General features: G+C 49.0%; 7 protein-coding genes across 7 annotated transcripts; 3 read left to right on the top strand and 4 right to left on the bottom strand.

Moving 5' to 3' along the window:
• Nucleotides 1-1,387: 1,387 nt before the first annotated feature.
• LTR64_001815 (uncharacterized protein) lies at nt 1,388-2,958 on the top strand (the record flags this gene model as incomplete). The annotated part of the gene is made up of 2 exons (XM_064896192.1): nt 1,388-1,887; nt 1,938-2,958. The coding sequence occupies 2 exons, from the start codon at nt 1,388-1,390 to the stop codon at nt 2,956-2,958; spliced, it is 1,521 nt and encodes a 506-aa protein (XP_064758879.1).
• A 744-nt stretch (nt 2,959-3,702) lies between these two features.
• LTR64_001814 (uncharacterized protein) lies at nt 3,703-5,106 on the top strand (the record flags this gene model as incomplete). Its single annotated transcript, XM_064896191.1, has 4 exons — nt 3,703-4,171; nt 4,271-4,390; nt 4,462-4,856; nt 4,948-5,106. 4 exons carry the CDS (start codon nt 3,703-3,705, stop codon nt 5,104-5,106), a joined length of 1,143 nt encoding a protein of 380 aa, XP_064758878.1.
• A 917-nt stretch (nt 5,107-6,023) lies between these two features.
• On the bottom strand, nt 6,024-7,213 carry LTR64_001813 (uncharacterized protein; the record flags this gene model as incomplete). The annotated part of the gene is made up of 2 exons (XM_064896190.1): nt 6,024-7,141; nt 7,189-7,213. 2 exons carry the CDS (start codon nt 7,211-7,213, stop codon nt 6,024-6,026), a joined length of 1,143 nt encoding a protein of 380 aa, XP_064758877.1.
• Nucleotides 7,214-7,707: 494 nt separating this feature from the next.
• SUI3 (translation initiation factor eIF-2 beta subunit) lies at nt 7,708-8,750 on the bottom strand (the record flags this gene model as incomplete). Its single annotated transcript, XM_064896189.1, has 2 exons — nt 7,708-7,921; nt 8,065-8,750. The coding sequence occupies 2 exons, from the start codon at nt 8,748-8,750 to the stop codon at nt 7,708-7,710; spliced, it is 900 nt and encodes a 299-aa protein (XP_064758876.1).
• Nucleotides 8,751-12,987: 4,237 nt separating this feature from the next.
• LTR64_001810 (uncharacterized protein) lies at nt 12,988-14,306 on the bottom strand (the record flags this gene model as incomplete). Its single annotated transcript, XM_064896188.1, has 2 exons — nt 12,988-14,099; nt 14,147-14,306. 2 exons carry the CDS (start codon nt 14,304-14,306, stop codon nt 12,988-12,990), a joined length of 1,272 nt encoding a protein of 423 aa, XP_064758875.1.
• A 736-nt stretch (nt 14,307-15,042) lies between these two features.
• Nucleotides 15,043-16,693, top strand: HFD1 (Hexadecenal dehydrogenase; the record flags this gene model as incomplete). Its single annotated transcript, XM_064896187.1, has 3 exons — nt 15,043-15,220; nt 15,314-15,416; nt 15,460-16,693. 3 exons carry the CDS (start codon nt 15,043-15,045, stop codon nt 16,691-16,693), a joined length of 1,515 nt encoding a protein of 504 aa, XP_064758874.1.
• Nucleotides 16,694-17,302: 609 nt separating this feature from the next.
• On the bottom strand, nt 17,303-18,328 carry LTR64_001808 (uncharacterized protein; the record flags this gene model as incomplete). The annotated part of the gene is made up of 1 exon (XM_064896186.1): nt 17,303-18,328. One exon carries the CDS (start codon nt 18,326-18,328, stop codon nt 17,303-17,305), a length of 1,026 nt encoding a protein of 341 aa, XP_064758873.1.
• Between the last annotated feature and the right edge of the window lie 688 nt (nt 18,329-19,016).

The raw sequence follows: 19,016 nt of genomic DNA, 5'->3' as shown, positions 1-19,016 counted from the left end.
TCACGCGAACATTCTGCTCGCCCTCATACACAGCCCTCGAACTCCATCGACCACATCATGCCTAGACGAGATCCGATTCTAAACAATCGCCCTGCTGTGATCACTTTCGCGTCCCCTACTCGTCACGACACGTCCTCAGCCACGATCTTATGTGTACACGATGAACTCGTCGCACTCCGTGACGAGATTCACCACTTGTCCGCCGAGCTCCGGCACGAGCTATCTGATATCAGGGGACTGCTCCGCCGCAGATCTGCTATTGTGGTTTCCGATGGGAGACCACAGAACCACGCCTCTTTCCGCTGAAGCTCTTTGAAGAGCCGGCTGCTCGTCCAGTCGTGTATCAGACCGATGAAGGTACCTGGTGAGAACAAGGCAAATCAGGTGTGCTTGAAGTTTTGTGCTCTTGCTATTTGACATTTCAGAGCCAGCTTCAAACCTTGATAGCTGTTGAGCTGTTCATCTCGGGAGGCATTTCTGCTGGAGTAGATAGACATCGAGAGCTGCAATTGGTTGCTGCTGCATCGACGATACTATCGTCGGTTGAATCTGCTGAAATGGTACTGAAACAGGATTCAGATCTTTGAAGGTTACTGAAGAGGTTTGGAAGTGCCTGAAGCGTTGTGCTCTAGACAACTGCCTCTGTAGGACATTGATGCTTGTCTTCATCCCACTAACACTTCTGCACTGATTTCACCTGCAGGAACTCACCTTTTACAGCTGCTTTGTCTATGGCGGCCGTCAAATAACGCGACAATGTAATGCTGTTGGATGTGGTGCTATAAAAGTTCCGAAGTAAAGGAGCTCGTAGCTATGGACCCTTTAACGTTGATGGGAGTTCTTGCGATGATTGTCCTTGCAATGCTATTCTAACCCAGGTGTGGCGATAGGTTCAATGAATCCGCCAGGAGATAGGTAGTAGCAGCGGTAAGAAGGACGATAATATATTGTTCTTGAATCCTCCATTTCCTCAATTTCCCTAACGTGAACCTCGAAGCTTCTGGAAAGTATACATGCCGGGACTATCGACATTAAAGCGCAAGATATCGGCAACATGATCATTCGCATCCTTGCGTTCGAGTAGTAGTCGAGAGAAGAACAAACAATAACTTGCGACTTCCCATTACACGTATCAAATCACCTACCTTGTTCGAGCCAGTTCCTCTCATGTTCACTGCGCCAACAGGATTCATATTGTGCGGTAATATACAATTTAATATCATGGTTCGCTAACACCGCCGTAAACGACCTCAATACATCATTTCCCTGCTGCCGTCCGGTGAAGCCATCTTCGCCGGTACCACGAACCATGAGTTCATCATTCTCGAGGACTTGAGCTTTTCCTTTTACTGTGTGACTACCCCTTAATACAATATTACCAACAAGTATGCCTGGAAGTAAGCGAAAGGGTCTTCTCCCACGACGAAGACGTCACGATGATGAAGGTGAAGAGGAAGGCTCTGCGCTTGGTGATGTGGCCGACTATGCCTCTACTGCTGGTTCGCTAAGCACCGATGCCGAGGAGGACGGCGATGTCAGCAACGCCACAGATGGGGAGCAATCTGCAACGATATCTCCGGTGCTTCTCAAGAAGGAACCAATGTTCGCGACCACGACCGATACCGAGGCGATGCTGAATGGTCTGAAACTCAGCACGGATGAAAAAGTCGAGGAGTTACATTTTGATGATGCGGGTCAGACAACAGCTAGTCGCCTTACTGTACAAGAGACCAGATCTCCGCCAACAAACTCTTCGAAGCAGCGATCTTATGGACATCCTATGACTCCTCAGCGCAAGGGTTACTTTCTGCATGATGATCGATCGAAACAGCAGGCTGCGTTGCCAACGAGAGGTTATGGGAGAGGGTACGGACCGTATGGAAGAGGGTAAGTACATGACTGTACCTTGTAAAGCAACGACTCACAAGAGACCACAGTAATTTTGGCCGTCATGCACACGGTGCGAACAAGCAATGGACCCACGATCTTCACGATACAGTCAACCAATCAAATATGCAAGCTATACCAGTTTTACCAGCACCTGTTGCAAAAACAGGCCCTACCCGATCGTTTTCAACTACCACTGTTCTCGGCAATGTACCTGTAAATATATCCTTGCCTGGTGGCACAAAGAAGACGTCTGCACAAATGGTCAAGAAACACTATACGCTGTTGCCACAGCATCGGCCGCCTTTACGTAGGGACAAACCCGTGCGAATTTCGATCCCCGACGAAGATCCTAGATACATCTTCCCCAGTACTGAAAGATCCTTCATCTTCATCCCCCGAGCCATGCGTCCAAATCAACAACAGAGGGCTCGTGCAAGGGGAAGTTTCGGTGGCAGCAGGAGAACAAGCATGCATTCATATACACCAAGTGTGGGCATGAGCAGAAGACCCTCTATTGCCGCATCTGTATCTGGCAACGGCGCACGTACTCCTACAGCTAGACCTGTCGTGCGTTTACCGCTCCCACCAAATGTCCCTGCACTTCACAACACGGAGGTCTATCTTGGGGATAATAGTGCTATCATACATAGCCCTTCAACCACCCTACCTATACATCAGCCGGTCCCACAAAAGACTGTCTTTGTAGCAGATATTGAGTCGCCAGCAACAGCACCACAACAGCAGCCTCAACAGCCTTTCCACCAGCAGGTGCCAAATCAGCCTCAGATGCCACATATTCCTGAAGGTGCCATTTACGCTCAGCCTTTCCAACCCTTTCAACCCATTCCTATGCAAAGCTATTATTACCCTGGAATGATGACTCAGCCAGCTCAGATGGCAGCAGAAGGATCACTCGTGCCGCAGCAGGAGGGTCAGCAAGCATCTATGGCACATGAATCGAATGGCATGGTCTATTACTACAATCCTTCGCAGCAGTTCTACTCGCCCGTTATGATGCAGCAACCCTACTATTACCCGCCTATACAAAACCAGATGTTCTACCAATAGTGTGGAGGTATTCACGAGACTTCAGTCGGGGATTGTGATTGAGCGCAAGGACGATCAAGTTATTTGAAACTTGCTTGCATTCAAGGTGTGCAGCTCTAGAGAGGATTTCTCACCCAGGAGCAAGCACTGGAATAGCCTAAAGTTCTTACTGGTCGTTTATCTTGTAATGCAAACTGAAACTGTTGAGTGTTGATCATTGGCAATTCCTCATCGTATTGAAGCAGAATACAACTCGTGCGATCGTTCTTCCGCTACTAGTAGCGCGTACCCACCTTGTGGGATACAAGCTAACTAGACTTTGCGGGGAAATGTAGGGATCAAACCTTGTATACTTCACTAGGCACTAGTATATGGCCGAGGCAACTTCGTTGTTGAGCTTGATGCAGGCTGTCATTTGTCCGTGAACAATAGGTCGTCCCGCTTCAAGGTCAGAGGGAGGCTCGGCCCCAGACAGTCGTACAACCAGTGCGTATGAGGAGTACACGATGCTCATGAGAGGTAGTAACCGCTTCTGAGAATTCAGCACTTCTATCCATTGTTGATGTCTTGATTGTGAAGCTAATCCTGATGACCATGTTTCTTTAATATCTAACAGCCGAGAAGACGAAAGTAGCCTGTATCAGAGAGCGGTAAATCAAATCTTTGCTGGACAGTGTTCAGAGTACTTGAGACGTCGGATACTGCTCGGACTGATTTGTCGAAACAAACACACCGAACGAAAGCGAGCCAGCCTCTTCAGTAACCATGACTGAAGCTACTCGACTCTCCAATGCATTGGTCACAGCAGCCAAAACGCCTATCACACTGCTCCAAGCTACAGCTAATGAGCCACTGATTACCGGACCACTGCTATACATTCTCACTCGTGGATCAGCAGATATCCGCCAGCGTCTACTCAATCTACCATATGTTAGGAAACTCCTTGAACGCAATGGCGGCGAACGACTGGCATTAGCCATCAAAACTCTGAAGGTGCTCTTTGTTCTCGGCGTCATCAAACGGCTGAATCAAGGACTCAATCGAATTGCACTGAATGGCTGGCAACTTCCAGGAACGAACAACCGGGCACGTTGGGGTTGGGACGGGAGAACAGAGACTGTGGTCATCACTGGCGGCTGTTCAGGCTTCGGATATGAGATGGTGAAAGGGTTCGCAGGAAAGGCAAAAGTCATCGTGATTGATGTCTCTGAATTACCTGCTGAGTTTGAGAACCGTGAGTTTCGCAGTTACAGCCATGATGGCAATGGCTGCCATTTACAAAGTGCCGATGTGCAAGTTTCTGCTTGGCGATGTTACTAACGAGTTTATTCAGTGCCCGAAGTACATTACTACAAGTGCGATCTGACCGACACTGAAGCCGTTGTCTCTACCTGTGCATCAATCAAGAACAGATTCGGCCATCCGACCGTGCTGATCAACAATGCCGGAATAGGTGAGTAAAGAGCCCTAGTATCCCCATGTGCTTCACCTTGCTTCTTACTAACACCACACCCTCTCCACTAGGCTCCGGCAAAACCATCCTCGACACCCCCCACACCTTCACCGACGCAATCTTCAAAGTCAACCTAAGCAGCCATTTCGTCCTCATCAAAGAATTCCTCCCCGGCATGCTCGAAAAACGCAAAGGCCACATCGTCGGCATCGCATCCATGGCCTCCTTCGTCTCCGCGCCCGGTCTCGTCGACTACTGCGTCACGAAAGCCGGTGTGCTCGCATTGCATGAAGGTCTGCGAAACGAGCTATTGATGAGGTATGAGAACGGGAGTTGTGTGGCGAGTACGACGGTGCATCCGAGCTGGCATGCCACGGGGATCGTTAAGCCTTGGGAGAATAAGTTGAAGGAGCATGGGATTAGGCCGGATCCGCCGAAGAATGTGGCGGATGCGGTGGTTGAGCAGGTGAGTTTACGAAAAACAGTTTCAACGGCATTGTCTGCTGTGTGCTGTATGGCATGTGTACCCGAAAAAGATGTGACTGACGATGCAACAGGTACTCGCACACAGATCAGGCCGCATCTACATGCCTCGCAGTGCAGAGAGCCAAGCTGGAACAAGACAACTACCACTTTGGCTGCAGGACTGGTTCCTGGGCGTGGTCAGCATCAATCCGTTCGCTAAGAGTAAGGGCTTCCAGTTCGATAATGCTTGATCGGGGCAATTGTCTGTCAATGGTGGCGTGTAATGATTCCGGCTAATTTTTGACAGAGGATGAGATGAGGGGATTGAGATTCGAATGACGGACGTGAGGTTTCGATATTCATGATGGTCGTGGATGCCATGAGCGGTTGAAAATGATTCTGTGAGATCGATGGATTACACGTCAAAAATTTGGTAACTAACATGACATGAATTTTTGGGGCAAAAGCAAGCTGGCTGGAATATTACTCAACCCATAATTATAGGAATTTTCTCTCATTTGTCAACGTTTTCTGCCTCTGATAGACGCTATCCCGGTCTTTCACACCGGACTCTGCGCTGCGTTGTTCGTCCCCGGTTCCTGCAGTGAGAGACCGGTACTGCGGTACGTTGCCTCAAGTAAACATCCTGAATCGCAGACTGACTACACTCTCGGCCGATATTATTGACATGCTGCAGTGGAGTACGAAGAAGTCCTCATGGAAAACAGCAATGGTTCTGGTCTTACTGCCCCAAACGATATCAGACAAGACGAAAGCTACAATCGAGTTTGTCTTCGGTTTTCGTGCACGTCGAATTTGTGGAAAGGAAAGTCCGAAGCTTTGAGTGAGCTATTGGATCTGTGTGGACAATTTTGCGCGGCATGAATACTCAGATCGTAAGTTGCTTAGCTAGAAGGCATCATTGGATTCGTCCCATATAACATCCAGAAACCTCGACTCGTGTTTTGTTGCGCATTCACATACAGGCAGTCCTTGCTGGTTGATCTGTGCTGTTGCATTCTGCCAAAAAATCATGCTGTAACCGCTCTTAAGTCGTACTGGTGGATAGGACGTACGACGAAAGGTGCCAGGCCTGTTCAGCTTCGTTGGCTTGTGGCCAAGCCGTTGAGGAGGAATGATTAATAAAAGATTCCTCTCCTCAAAAGATTTACATCTCTGTTCTCTGACCATTCATGAATGCCTGGAAAGCTGTTGCGTTTCGTGTTTGCATCAGGACCGTGCCAGGACCAGTAAACTTACACGCCAGACCTTCGCCACTGGACATACCAGAAATAATACCACCGCTTGCAACTCGTTCAAGCACGTACTTAGCTGTCCAGGCCACAAGGTGGCCATTATCGATGATGTATCGTTCGCCTTCGACCAAGTCTTTCCGGATGATTGCGCCAAAGCTGCTCAGCCACATGATGCCTTGTCCAGATATTTTGTACACGAACAGACCTTCGCCTGAGAACATGGCTTTCGAGAAGGATTGAGATTTGTACTCTTTTATCACGCCCTGTGTGCAAGCAAGGAAAGCGTCTTTGCCGACAGACCATACCTCGTCGCCCGAAAGTTTCAGGAGGTGAATGTCGCCTAGATATGGAGGTGCTAGGAGTACTTCGCCCGGACCGGTGAAGGTTGAATGAACTATATCTCCCCCTACCAAATACTTTTTCATGCTGAATTTCACATTTCCCTTTACTGTCACACTGTGGCTCATGGCAATCATAGCACCTGGCTTGACCTGTATCGGACAGCCCACAGCAAGCTGCAGTGTCACGATCGAGTTTGTGTCTCGGTGAGATACACGGTAGGAGCCGCCGTTGAAGGTGCCTACATCGTCCGATGAAGTGCTCTTTACGCCTGAGAACTGACCAGCAGCAACTCCTGACACAGCAATACCATCTGAGGATGAGGCCCTGACCTCGGGCGACTTCATGACGCTTCCCATCTCTTCGGTGATGTGGTTCAGGCCTGCTGCGAACATCTTGCGTCTACTCTGCTTGTCTGGCGTGCCTGACTGATCTGGAGCAGCCGGAGCACTTAACTGCTGTGGAGTGAAGGAGGTTTGGAAGGCAGGAGCTGACTGTGGTACCGAGCCATATGAGGCGGTCCTTTGAGCCTGAGGATGCTGCATGGTGGGAGATGGGTATCCGTAGGCATCGTAGCCCTGGGTTGGTGGTGGAGACGACGGGGGTGGAGGGAAGAAGCCTGCTGTTGCGGGTGGTGGTGGGTAGTCCTGTCCATTGGGAGGAGGTGGGAAAGAGGTCGCGTTGAGAGGTGCTGCTGAGTCTTAGCCGTTGGCACTGACTTGGGGCAAAGTTTCTTACCTGGACGCCGGTTCGAGAAAGACATCCCGTAAATGAAACCTGGCTGTTAGTGTTGCTTGTACGTGTTCACGATAGAGCACAAAAGACAGCAATGTGGAAGCGCAATGGAAGTCAACGAGAGAGAACGAAGCAGCAGTGAGTCGAGTGGCAGTATGTGCTGTATGTCATGCAATCAGAGGCAAGAGGAAGCTTTCATGATCAGGAATAGCAACAGCCAGGCCACGCAGTCAATACTCTAGCCAGCGTCCCGCCTTGAGATCCTGTAGAGACAATTGGATGAAACGTGAAGATGATTTGTCGTTGGCTAACGCAGCGCCTATTTGAGTCCACACCAAGGGAGCCTCAAATGGTTAGGAGATTGGAACAGGAATCAAAGTTGCTCTTGAAACTAGCAGTATCGCAAGTCAGGCAGCCAGTTGAGTATTTGCTTCTGCATGCTGTTCGGTTGAGGAACTTCAGTACGAATAGTCATGTACATTCACAGCAAGAACTGGATGAATACGAGCAACGGTGTTATTCCTACTTAATCTCTCGATGGAAAGCTTGGACAGAAGTACTAAACGCCGCTCGTGCTGCAAAGCGAACTGCCATGTACATTGACACTGATGTCCTACCGAACATGAAGGACCAGTCTAATGCTTGTGCAAAATCAGGCGTGCGCAAATGTTCCTTTACCGAACACACGAATGTCGACCCTTCTAGCCAGCCATTCTCTTTCTCTTTCCGACTTGAGCTGTGAAACCAGACTTGATCGCTTGAACGGACCTTCTTGAACCACATGAATTGCATGTAACAAAGTACAATCTGTTCTCGCCTTTACTCAACTCGGTGTCAGGCGACCTGCAAGTCTTGCAAGTAACATATTCCATGATATACCTTCGCAGGACGTTCTCAATTTGTTTCTGCTGGAAACGACCTTTAATAACCAATCTTTTGCTACCATCAACTGAACCGCTGGTACCCAATTCAGCAAACAGAAATTGAATAACATGTTCGTCGTTTCGCTTCATTCGTTTGCAGATATCAGAAATGTTGGCGAAAATCGTCTTCTTGTTGCCTTCTCGTAGACATTGTGGAGGAGGGATTTTGTAGGACTTGCTGCCACCGTCCAAAATGCCAGGATTGAAGTGGTTGAGCAGGTTGAAGAAACGATCCAGTAGAAGGGGGTATGCAATTGCAGTATTGTTATCGTGGGCGAACACACCAGTTCCCTTCTCCCAGTCGCCTTCCTGCTCTCCCGTTGGTGTAGGCTCTTCTGCAGTTTCAACACCAGCCTGTGCCAATTTAGCCTCGAAGTCATCGTCTTTGGGCTTTGTCTTCTTCTTCTTCTTTTTCAAGGACGAGGGATCGAATTCGCCATCTGCCACTGGTGCTGCTTCGGTGGGTTCATCTTCAGTCTTCTTTGGCTTCTTCTTCTTCTGTAGACCAGCGAACATATCAGTGCTCTCTAGTTTCTCAGTTACCTCGTCCAGATCTTTCTCGACTGCCGAAGAAGTGTGCTTCTCTGCAGTGGTTTTTGTGTCATCGTGATCGACTTCGCGGATTGCGCCGTTCTCGTCCATGACTGTGGCGCCTTCACTGAATGCAACGGATTTACGTGGTTTTCGTTCTGAAAGAGGTTGTTGCTAAAGAAGAACGTTAGAATTGTTTGCTTGGGAGGAAGGAGCCATTCGTGCGTCACAGCAGGAAGGAGCGCACAGAGGGTGGGGCCCACGTACAACTTCTGCCATATTAGCGATCGAAATTCCAGTGTTTATCTCCTCGCTCGTCGTGAGAACAAGGACTCTGTCAGATGTGTCCAAGGTCGAGAAACTAATATTCATGCACGAACCTGCGAATGACTCCTAGCGATGACTCAGTAGGGAATACTATCACGTGCTAAGGATTTCTTGCGAACGTATGGGAATTGCAACGCACGTGGGGCATTAAGGAATAACCGAGCATCGGGTGCAGAAAGCTGGTTGCTTGCGGCAACTTCCCGAGAATAACAGTATTACCAGTGTCACTTCCCGCCCTATGAGCTGTGTCTGCCTCAATACCGCGTCTACAGATACTTACTGCTATAACTCTCGAGAGACGTCGACGCCTGTATCTGACACACGTCGTTTTTAGCAGCCATTGTACAGCTAGCTGGCTACTCAATAGTCATAATGTCCGACGATCTTGGCTCATCCTCGTTCATGAACATTTCAGCACCATCCTTCTCTCAGCCGTCGATTATAGAAGCACCCGATGCTGCTGCAGAAACAGACGAACTAGATGATCTACCTTCCGAACCAGACACCGATGATACTATCAGCGAAGAAGAAGGAGAGTCAGACGCCGAAAGAGAATGGAAAGAAAGCATGCAACAGCTGGAACTACTCCTTAGCATGGTATTAGTGCCATACTTGGGAAAATACTTCGGCAGGAAATTCGCCTACTGGGGTTGGAAGAGGTACATGGAGTGGCAGTATCCGGTCGAGGTGGTCTTCACGAACAAGAGCGCCTTTAAAGCTGTGGGTGCTGTTGAAGCCGCACTATAATAAATCGAGCCAAGATGTCGTTCAGTTGGAGCTCCTTCATGTTGAGATGAAGTGCCACTGTCCGACATCAGATACGAGAAAGACAACACTACATGCCTTCCATGCAGCACCCGCTTTGAGTAATCATGCAAAAGTCAAAACTCCCAACCCGCAAAGTTGTGGGAAGCGACAATTATCAACATTGGGCTTAGACATAGGGAACTCCTCGCCTTCCAAAACACTGTCCTAACGAGGACGTGACGAAAGAACCTGCATTACCACGTGATTGACCCACCCGTGCTGGCCGTACCGATATGGACATATGAGAGTCTTGAGGAGGTCGTGTCGCTCATCTCGGAAGCCGCTGGCGAAGACGTGAGTAGGTGGTTGAGGTTGCACTACTTGGTCAGAAATACCAACAGATTGTGGAGCGTTGTCTTACCTTCCGCTTCTTCTTGCTACATTCTATGCAAGCACCACCATGGCGCCTGATAAGCCTCCTGTTTTCTACCTGCTCCTGCTTTGGTACCCTGTGACGTTTCTTTTGTGGAGCTTGGACTTCCTCCATGGTCCAAGAATTGAAAGACAATTCGAATTCTGATTGCCTTGAAGAGTGGTATTGTGGTGAGGATCGACTGGGTTGATTCGAAGCAAGATTGAGCAACGGTGAGAGAAGTGGGGGATGCCTTGAATACATTTCGTTTTGAGAAGAGTGCACGTGACGTACAGTTGGTCTCAGGCCTAGTGGCACGGTTTGGCACGGCCGCGAATATGTTGACGAGAAAGGTGAGTATGGATTAGCCAGTCCTTGTGGTGTTACCGCCGCAGCACTCTCGTATGCATGGAGCTCATACATACGAACATAAGATTGAAAAGGCCTTCGAAGCTCTGTCCACTGCTGTGAGGATCCTACTTCTGGACCTCCTGAATCCCACAACGGCTCAAGGCTCAGATTGGCAACCAATGGCGTCGGACAGGACGTGTATACGGCGTGTCTTGATTCCAGCGGGAAAGAGATGGCATTTTGCTCGTAAATTGTTTCTGGATTTGAAGCGGGCAAAAATGACTGGCCTGAAGACAAGGACTGCTCGAGATATTGTTGTAGAAGCAAATCTTGCTGTTGACGAAATGAAATGGAGCTAGGATCTATATGTCCTTCGACTCTTCTGGACACAACATCCGAGTTTACAGCGTCAATATCCTGACAAGGCTGCGTCAGTGGTGGTGTCCACGACCCTATCTCTTGTGTGTCAGGGTTCGTACAGTGGCCATATTCTCGGCCATAGCGAGCTCTTGAGAATGTTCTCTGGTGACTCAAGTTTGCTTGTGTCAGGAGTGATAATCCAAGACCACCTCCTGAATCGCCCATTGGCTCGCCAAACGGGTCGAACCTCGAGTCATATTGCTGCTCTGAGAAATTGTCGTTATTTTGAGGTTGAAGTGCTGGTGACCGAGCAGATTGACCGAAAGGCACGGAATCGTTGGTGTTTGTCAATGAGTACGGAATCGAGCTTGTTCGATTCCGTCGGTTTTGCCCGGCTGGTTGAGAAGACTCCTGTCTGAAGTCTTCTTGCCAGTCAGTGTAGTAGGAGCTCGTCATGCTCGTGCTCTGCGATGAGCTTGGAAGCTGTACCGCTCGCAACTACTTCCTGATTGTCTATTATGGGTTGGAGATGTCGCCTAAGAAGTTCAGCTTGTGGCCAACTGTTTTTCTTAGCAGCGATTGAGATGAGAAGGATAGAGTGCTACTATGCCGCTAAGACGGAGTGCAACCAATTTCTTCCTTTGTCCTTGGTCGTTATGGAATTTCCCAAGCCTCGACGAAGACAATCAGCCCAAAGGTGGTGCTGTAGGCTCGTGTCTCCATGAAGGGTAGTGACAGCTGCTCAAGTTATAGTAAGTTGATACAGAGGTAGCAGTGAACCTCTAAGTTCCGTTATCTAATGCTGACCGGAGCCTAGGAGGACAAACGCTTGTGCACAGTCCTCCAATACCACACAACAGCGAAACGTATCTGTCCTGGTCAATCTACAGGAAGCGACAGTACAAGCTATTTAAACACGTCTGACTTCTAGACACGACCTAGTCTCTTTTCGGCACCGTGTTCGAGTAGCCAAAGGACCTGATCATGCAAGTAGATATGGGAAAGGCAGTCGGATATACCAACTGCCACGTGAACAATCCCACTCTCACCGCAGTTGCCGCGAAGCGTGGTTCAACTGGTGTCAATCGATACAGTTTCCAGTGCACACCAAATAGCAGCGCTTCGCTTCTCCACGAGATTTAGATTGCCATGGCTTTTCCCCTCTACCTTGTTCTCCTTATGGCACCGAAACGAAAATGGACCGGACTGTGAAGGAAAAGCCATAACATTACATCATACGACTGCTACACAGTATCACTGCCAGGTCAATGCAGGTCAAACACCACAGATGTCGGGCGCAGGTTCTACTTTGTCGTCAACGTCTGGATCAAGCACCGGCTATTTGCATTACTTGATACCACAAGACGGAACGACGGACACGGCATGACCTGTTCCAACAGTTAACTCCTACCGAAGCGACCTCAGCAAGCCTCAACGGCGCTTCTTCTCCAACAACCCACATCTTCACCGCCCATTGGACCACAATCCAGCCACTGGAGATAGACGAGCTCACCGGTTGGTCGGGCATCAGAAGTACCTTTACCAGTACATGCCTAGATGTCCATGGCTAGCATTCCGGCGTTTGTCCGGTGGACATGTACAGAAGTCATCACATGAGGGCTTGCATATGAGAACGTGCCGTTTGATCCATCTTCACTTCGAGGTGACACAAGAAATCGATTTGTGTTTAAGGCATATACATTTTGTTCGATCGAGGTACGCATACCCAAGTGAGCCTAGTTGCTTTGTCTGGGTTGTGTTTCTGTATGGTAGGTATGTCCCATGGTTGCCTGAATGCTAGGGTGTGGAATGAACGCCACAATGCATGTTTTGAGAATTGTTCACTTTGCATATCCTTCAATCACGCTGTTTTCTACACGACTTGCATTGCTGAAGCGAGACGTGCACGATTGATAGGCTGAGAGGCAATGGATACTTTTGCAGGAGAAGGAGACGGCATGATAGAATGCTGAAATTAAGAATCGCGATGACCTGAGGTCAGGAGTGATCCAGAAAATAGTAACGTTGAATAAAAATTGCTGTATATAATTGTAGTCAAGAATATTGTGCTACGAGCGTCCGACTTCGATGTTACGACAACAGGCTACCCATACAAACTGCGGCTGAATTATTGTTCGCAAGTCTTTCATCTCAGTCTCTCTTTCCAGGACACACTCTGCTGCACCAGCTACACCAAGCCCTCAGCTCACCAGCAGCTTCTCTGCCTAGAAACTTGCCACTGACACGCTCGTCTGGGAATTCGCAAACGGTGGCACCAACCTTGACGAGTTTCTTAGACTTGCTCTTAACCTTACCACCTACGCCCTCTATCTCTTGCCTGAAATAACCTGGTTCGGGTCGGGCCTCGTCGTGTGAGAGTGGAGTATTAGAGCGGCTTAGCTCGAGAGGTGTGGAGACGTCCTCGGAAGAACACTCTGCTTCCATCAGGGCAGTAGCATCCCGTTTAGCCAAACAGTATTTGTCTCGGCCGCACTTCTGACCTTGGTCACCCAAGCCTAGACCAGTACCTAGACCACCACCCAGGTGTGTTGAGTAGCGTGATCGCCATTTCCAGACATTTTGGTAGATTCTGTCTGCCGCGATATTACTGTGTGCACACTGATGGCAAACATAGACTCCTCGTGTAGTGCAGGTACAAGGATCTCTGCGCCAGGTCGCTGAAGCTGCTGACAGATACTCTTTTGTGCGAGTGTTATGGTGCTCATCTGCACTGTGGTCGGACCCGTCTGAGTTTGATCGGTGCGACCGTGTGGAACTCGCACTCGAATTGAGATGCTCTACCAGCTCTTGCGATGGACCAGTATGCAGGGCGAGCGGTTTCTCGAGGCAGGTATCGCAAAGTCTTCGAAGGCGGCCAGGGAGGAGTCTATTGCTCGGCGGTTTCTCAATACAATTTCTGCAGACCGTGATTCCGCATTTTCGACATGGTGCGACAAGATCGCGAGCACATTTTGAGACCTTTGCTGAACCATGCGAAGACGCCTGAGATGGAGGCTGCTCATGGTAAATGTGAACAGGAAACGCTGGACCACTACTGTCGAAAGTCAATTGATCCTGCAGAGACAATTGTAATGCCAAAGCAGCATCTCTCTGTCCTTGATCGTGTTCGCTAATGTCAAAGGTGCATCTCAGACTTTTTTGCTTCAATTGGCAAGCGAATTGGACGAGGGAGTCGTGCACGGATCTGCAAGTAGAAGATAGCGAATCGAGGTCGGTCAGATCGAGATAGCTGGCCAGCTTCTCTGCTACACTGGGACACAAATCAGTACTTGCGAACGGCTAAGCTTACGCTGCGCATACGGATAGCATCGCAAGGCATAAGAGACATAGACAGAAGGATTTTGCTGCTGTTCTACATCGTCGTGGCCGTGTTCTGCTGTGATCGCATGGATCAGATCAGGACTTGACGCAGGATCTTCGTCATCATCGAAATCAGCCCAAACTGCCATTGTGCCATTTGAAGACAACCAAAAGAAAGTGCTATTGGATGCCTGTTTCGTGCAAGAACAGCATTGCAATGCCTTCTAGAATATAGAATGAAACGAGTGAGATCAGTAATATGGATGTAGAAAGGACAATAGAACCATCTGAGGAGTCCGTTCCTTCCTCGTCATCGACGAAAGGAAGGCGCTAAGGACTTGTGGCAGGCGCGTTCAGACTGGTGGGGTTGTCGAGAATTTGACGCCCGTGTTTCTGACCATGTCTGACCATGTCCACTGCTCATGGAATGCAGAAGAGCGGCAGCTTCTCGTCGCAGTCGTAGATTTCAGTGCAAAGACTGATGACCATCATTAAAACATTTTAGAACTGTGACATAATGCAGCAAGTGATACTCAAACATCCGCAGACAATAAGAAGCACACGACCCGCAACGTCATCTCGCAAAGCCAGGTGTACGCGCCGGGAGCTCAAACCGAGGCTTTGAGTTACGGACGTGAGTCGGTTCAACTATACAGCTTTTCGTCGAACTCTCAGATGATTTTGTAGTTTGAGTTTTGCTATTCTTCACTTCGTCCAACACGTGCGCCGCGGAGACCGAGGTGCTCAGACTGTGATCGATGTGCTAGCCTATATGCCACGGAGTGATATTCTTGCCGTCCTTGAGCACTCCGATATTGTTGCCCGGGCATATATAGAACAGTCACATCACTTGTCTTGTTGCGAACCATCAAACAAGCCGACAAGATGGGTGCCGAGCTACTTGAATTCAAGACCACGCCTGTCGGTGAGATCAATAGCACTGTTGAACGGATTCGACAGACATTCTGGACAGCCAAAACACGAAATGTTCAATTCAGAATCAAGCAGCTGCGGAAGCTGTATTGGGCCATCGAGGACAACAAGCAACTGATATTGGATGCTTGTAAGAAGGATCTAGGGAAGGGGTTCTTTGAAACTATGATTGCAGAAATAGCTTGGGTACAGAACGATATCATATATGTAACTAACAATCTAGCGAAATGGTGCAAGGACGAGTCGGCTCCGGACATCAGCCTGGCAAATAAGTTCATGAGACCCAAGATAAGGAAAGATCCACTTGGAATGGTACTGGTCATTGGGTATGTGCATTCGACATCCCCAGATCTCTGCTAACCATAACAGAGCATTCAACTTCCCTCTCCAGCTCTCCTTCGGTCCCATGGTTGGAGCCATCTCTGGCGGCAATACAGTTATCCTTAAACCTTCCGAGAACTCCCCAAGATCTGCCATGGTTATGCAAAAGATTATGCAGGAAAGTCTCGATCCCGATTGTTACACTTGTATTCAGGGAAGTATACCCGAAATGAAGGTGCTGCTAGAAGAGAAGTGGGACAAGATCTTCTTCACGGGATCCGCAACAGTTGGCAAGATCATAACGAAAGCGGCTGCGCCCCACCTTACACCTGTCGTACTCGAGCTTGGAGGCAGGAACCCTGCCATCGTGACTAGAAAGGCAGACGTGGCATTGGCTGCCAGGAGACTCTTGTGGGCAAAGACAATGAATGCTGGTCAAGTCTGTATCAGTCACAACTATACCCTAGTCGACAAGGAGGTACTCGACCAGTTTGTGGAAGAACTCAAACGTGGCCTGACAGAGTTCTTTCCTAAAGGTGCCAAAGCCAGTGAAGATTATGGCAGGATGGTCAACACTGGCTCATTCAATCGTGTCAAGAAAATGCTCGATGGAACGACTGGCAAGATTGTTGCTGGAGGAACTGTAGATGCTGAGGACCTCTTCATTGAGCCCACAGTTATTGTCATTACTGATACAGAGGACTCCTTGATGCGAGATGAGTCATTTGGTCCTCTCATGCCAGTCCTAGGTGTCGACAACCTGGACCAAGCCATCCATATCGCCAACAAGACCCACGAGACACCACTAGGCGTGTATGCCTTTGGGTCGAAAGACGAAACAGACAAAGTTCTGGCGTCGACGCGTTCAGGTGGTGCAAGCATCAACGATGGCATGTTTCATGGTACCATTGGTACCTTGGCTTTCGGTGGTGTAGGCGACAGTGGTAGTGGGAGCTACCGTGGAAAGGCATCCTTCGACACCTTTGTCCACCATCGGTCGATTACCCATACTCCAGGTTGGATTGAGTCCATGCTCAAGGCAAGATACCCGCCGTTCGCAGGGACGAATAAATACGACCAATTGAGCAAGATGTTGCTGCAAAAGCCGAACTTTGATCGTGAAGGTAACCAGAAACTTGGCTGGATTACTTGGATCTTCACACTGGGCACAGGAGGTTACTTCAGAGGTGCGTCCCGGGCTCTAATTTTAGCTGGTATGGCGGTTTTGATAAGAGTGCTGATGGATCGCAGGACGATGAATGGTATTTTGGGCAAGGATTGAGCCCTACTTTTACTTACGCCTTTACCTGTCAACGTCAGCATAGCCGGGCCCTGGTATTAGCACACCTTGTGTCACCTCGCGTCACATTAGCATTCGACCTGTCCTACCTCAACACGCGCAAATTCTTACGACGTCACTCTGCGTTTCGTCCCATGTCTGGACACGATACAGTACCTGCATAGGTCTCCGCGGCTCCTGCACACCGTCTTTCGTATTCTACGAGCAAATCATTTCCCCCCTCGACACATTGCTGTGGGAGAGAATGCAGTGACGTACTTGACGAAGCAAGATCGAGATTCATGACGACCTATACATACAGCAGTCCAAGACGTCGGAAGCGTCATGTATTACATATGCAAACATGTACGAGCTAAGTTCGTTTATTGTAAGACACAGGATTTGTGTCTTGAGGCCTACGAAGTATCTACTACGTATCAATCGTCTCGAATTTTTATTTTTCGGATTCGCCGGCAGAGACATAGGTTCATTGCGACGGAGACGTGTGGTACTGTGAATGAATGTATGCTGCAAATATAGCACTTCAAAAGCTGCCTTACAAACGACAAGGTATACGATAACACGAACGTACTTCTGCAATCAATAATCGTCTCATAGCGGAACGCCTGCTCTACGATTTGCTAGCCATACCTGAAACAGCCTTCTCACACCCTGCCAATCACCATCTATCGTCTCCACTTTGTCGTCGTCCACGAACTCGGGATTGTTTCTACCACCAAAGTCAATGACCCATGCATCAAATGCTTGGTCGATGACAACGTTGCCTGCATTCACGTCGCCCCAAACAATTCCATGAGCATGTAGCACCTCTACAGTGGTTGTGACCTGCTGTTCCCACTTCATGTGCAAGTCGCTGTTTGTCCAGCAGCCCGCGCTCAACAAATCTATGCCCAATGAGGAAGCAGGGATGATAGCGATTAGCAGGCCGATAAATTTTTCATCAGCTTCTCCAGACACGACGATGCCCTGCAGATCTGGCAGCCTGATTTCGCTTCCGGCCAACTGCTGTCTTTTGATGTCACACAGGATGCGAAGCTCGCGGTCGAATTGTTCTTGGCGGCCATCTTCCCGTGGCTTAAAGTGCATGTAACGCCCATCTGGCACGAAGAGTCCTCCTTGGAGACTTCTGGAAGGATCGTGGTTGTCCAGGCTGATCTGACTCGCAGCAAACCGAGGAATGGCATCACATCCTGGCGGTAAATGCACTGTCTCTAGAGGCGCTATAAAGTTCGCTGGTGAATACGTACATCTATCTGCCCCTACAATGCGAGTGTCCCCCGGAATATCTGTTTTGACAATTTCGAGGGCATAAAGTGGCGAATGTAAAAGGTCCTCGAGTTTAAGGCCTTTAAATGACACCTGTGGAGCGAGCTGTTCCATCAAAGGCAAGCAATACTCACAGATATAATCAATGTGATCTCTGGCACTGAGGTCGTGAAGCCTGGCCCACATCGCTTCGAGTAGCGGCAGGTAGTGGTCGCCGAAATATGTCTCTTTTATCTCCTGGTGTCGGACTGTAATGTCAAATCGTGTGCGGCCGCGCATAGCCTGTACCGAAGACTGATCCTGTCCAAACCCACCTCCATATACAGAGTACGACGGGTTTGAGGTAGCCATTTTCAGCTTAGGATCCGGTCGGCTGAGCTAGAGACCACTTCATTGTTCGGAGCAGAGCACTGCACATTCGGATAATAACTACTATCGTAGTAACGGGTTGGAACAGTTGTCATAAGCACACAGAGTCTGTCGGATGTGCTAGCTCGACTAGAAAGAACCTACCCCAAATCTCCAATTAGTGTGTTTAAAGGTGCGATCGAAACGTGAATCAAATCTACACCTTGCACTTTGCTCTGAACACTAGATTTTGAATATGCAAGCATCCAACTCAAGATATTCTCACCATGTAAACTGTCACGATGAAGCCTTTTCGGTTACCATAGCCCGTACATCTAGAACATAAGGTGTCGACAAAGATGTGTAACCTTTTTCGACTTTCAACAAGGGTTCTGATGCACAATCGAGCGAAGAGCGAACAGGCACCGATTGAATTGCGCTCAAAGCGGGAACATGCCAAGCTCGGATTGGGTCCATTGTAAGCACACCTCGAATACAGTTCTGACGAATCACAGAAGTACACACGTTCTTCTGATCAGGGATATTGAACTCGGCTGTTGATACTCATACTTCAAATCCGGCGAGTGTCCCACATCCTCAGGTCGCTGGAAGCACGAACACACTTCGTGCGGCTGACCAAAATGGAGCTTCTTCATGGATTCCAATTGCGGCTCGTACAACCGAACCGCGT

This window comes from Lithohypha guttulata, assembly GCF_036872675.1.
Source record: "Lithohypha guttulata strain CCFEE 5908 chromosome Unknown scaffold_1, whole genome shotgun sequence".
Taxonomy (NCBI): domain Eukaryota; kingdom Fungi; phylum Ascomycota; class Eurotiomycetes; order Chaetothyriales; family Trichomeriaceae; genus Lithohypha; species Lithohypha guttulata.
This window is presented reverse-complemented; position numbering and strand designations above follow the sequence as displayed.